This window comes from Aplysia californica, unplaced genomic scaffold (assembly GCF_000002075.1).
Source record: "Aplysia californica isolate F4 #8 unplaced genomic scaffold, AplCal3.0 scaffold00151, whole genome shotgun sequence".
NCBI lineage: Eukaryota > Metazoa > Mollusca > Gastropoda > Aplysiida > Aplysiidae > Aplysia > Aplysia californica.
Genome location: NW_004797421.1, coordinates 1,346,497 through 1,348,144, shown reverse-complemented (window position 1 = coordinate 1,348,144; position 1,648 = coordinate 1,346,497). Strand labels below are relative to the sequence as shown.

Genomic DNA, 1,648 nt, shown 5'->3' with positions numbered 1-1,648 from the left:
GTTTGTTTTGTTTCATTGTAATTGTTAGCGTGTTCGGGTGCACTATGATGCCGTAAACCATTACTAAAACAAAAGTGATGGCTTTACTACTGTCGTCTAGTGTAATTATGATGTTTATCTGGTGCTTTTTAATAATTAATTCCTTTTGTTTATCCCCCCCCCTTCCCCCTGTTAGTTTATCTGTGCTTTCTAATAATTCATTCCTCTCGTTTTCTCTCTCTCCGTGTTTATGTTTGTTACTCTCTTGCAACACCTCTAATCTTCGGCACTTATATAATATGGCCTTATTGTGTGGCAAGTGCTGTAAAACTCTTACTAAAACTAATAAATATTTCTCTCTCCTCCTCCCCCCGCCCCCTGTTAGTTTATCTGTGCTTTCAAATAATTCATTCCACTGTTAAGTGGTTTGCTTCTTCTTTCCTATCAAACATCTATCGTCCTTATTTCCCCTTCTTTTTTATGTTTGTTACTCTTTTGTAGAATTTTCAGTTCTTAGATATGACCTTATTGTGTGGCAAGTGCCGTAAAACTATTACTAAAATCAAATGTTTCTCTCTCCTCTTTCCCCCTCGCAGGCATCGTCCGGGCTACCCGCTGACCACAGGTGCCTTCGCGGGCTCGTTCCCGCCCTCCCTGTCCTCCCTGACCCGGTACGGCCACCCAGGCCTCCTGTCACACCCCGGCCTCGGCCACCACGGCATTCCACACCCCGCCTCCCTCGGGGCGGGGCCTAAGTCAGAACTCATGTCCCCGCAGCTCTTACAGGACTCGCACAGGTGGGTGGATACGTACGAACCTTAAGCCACGCCCACCGCCTTCAATTTTTTGTTGGTGTCCGTCGTCCCGCCCCTTGATTAATTGACCCCGCCCCCACTCCCGCATCTCTCTCTCTCTCTCTCTCTCTCTCTCTCTCTCTCTCTCTCTCTCTCTCTCTCTCTCTCTCTCTCTCTCTCTCTCTCTCTCTCTCTCTCCCCTTCTCGTGTTAGCCACGCCTATTTCTTGTAAGTTACACTATTCGCGGCTGGCGGGTGGGGGGTCAGGACTTGGTAAGTTGTATTTGTTGACGGGATAGTGGTGATGAGATTATACAGATGTTTGAGGGTGTATAAATTTGTTCAAGCTGGGATAATGACCGTGAGAGACAGGTGTTTTAACAGGTAGTAAGGAGCTTGGCTTGTTTGGGTTGGGGGTTTTTTTAAGTACAATTATTATATAATAATATGTGGCGGCCTAGATTTTTATTTCGGGAAAAGGGTGGTTGGGGGGAGGGCGTAAGGGAGGGGGGGGGAGGTATTCACGACTTGTCAGTGAAACAAATCAATGAGATGCAAATATTGTGCGTGGTATTCACCATATGTAAGGTAGCGTCACTGTTCCTAGTTTCAGGACAGACTCAGTTCGCAATGGCGGAGTGAGCAACTGGGTTAGGTTGTTTTTGTTCAAGTTCGCTCTACGGGTCTCCTTTTTATTTTATTATCACACGTCGCACTTATCGGAGACGGACGTGGTTGAGTCGTAGGTCAGATGTGTGACGTAGACTGACGTAGACACGTTGTGTGTCATACAGAGTAAGTCTTATGCTTAGTCAGATTTGTTGGTTAGAAGGATTGTGGGTTGGGGGGGGAGGGTAAGGAAAGAAAAAATGGAG

At 46.4% G+C, this 1,648-nt stretch overlaps 1 protein-coding gene across 1 annotated transcript in view; it reads left to right on the top strand.

The window, feature by feature from the left end:
* Positions 1-575: 575 nt before the first annotated feature.
* The window catches only part of LOC101857184 (transcription factor 7-like 2), a gene marked incomplete at both ends in the record, with an annotated part of 19,241 nt that continues 18,168 nt past the window's right edge, over positions 576-1,648 (top strand). Inside the window, 1 exon segment of the mRNA XM_035969513.1 lies at positions 576-776. Coding sequence (XP_035825406.1) covers positions 576-776 — 201 coding nt within the window.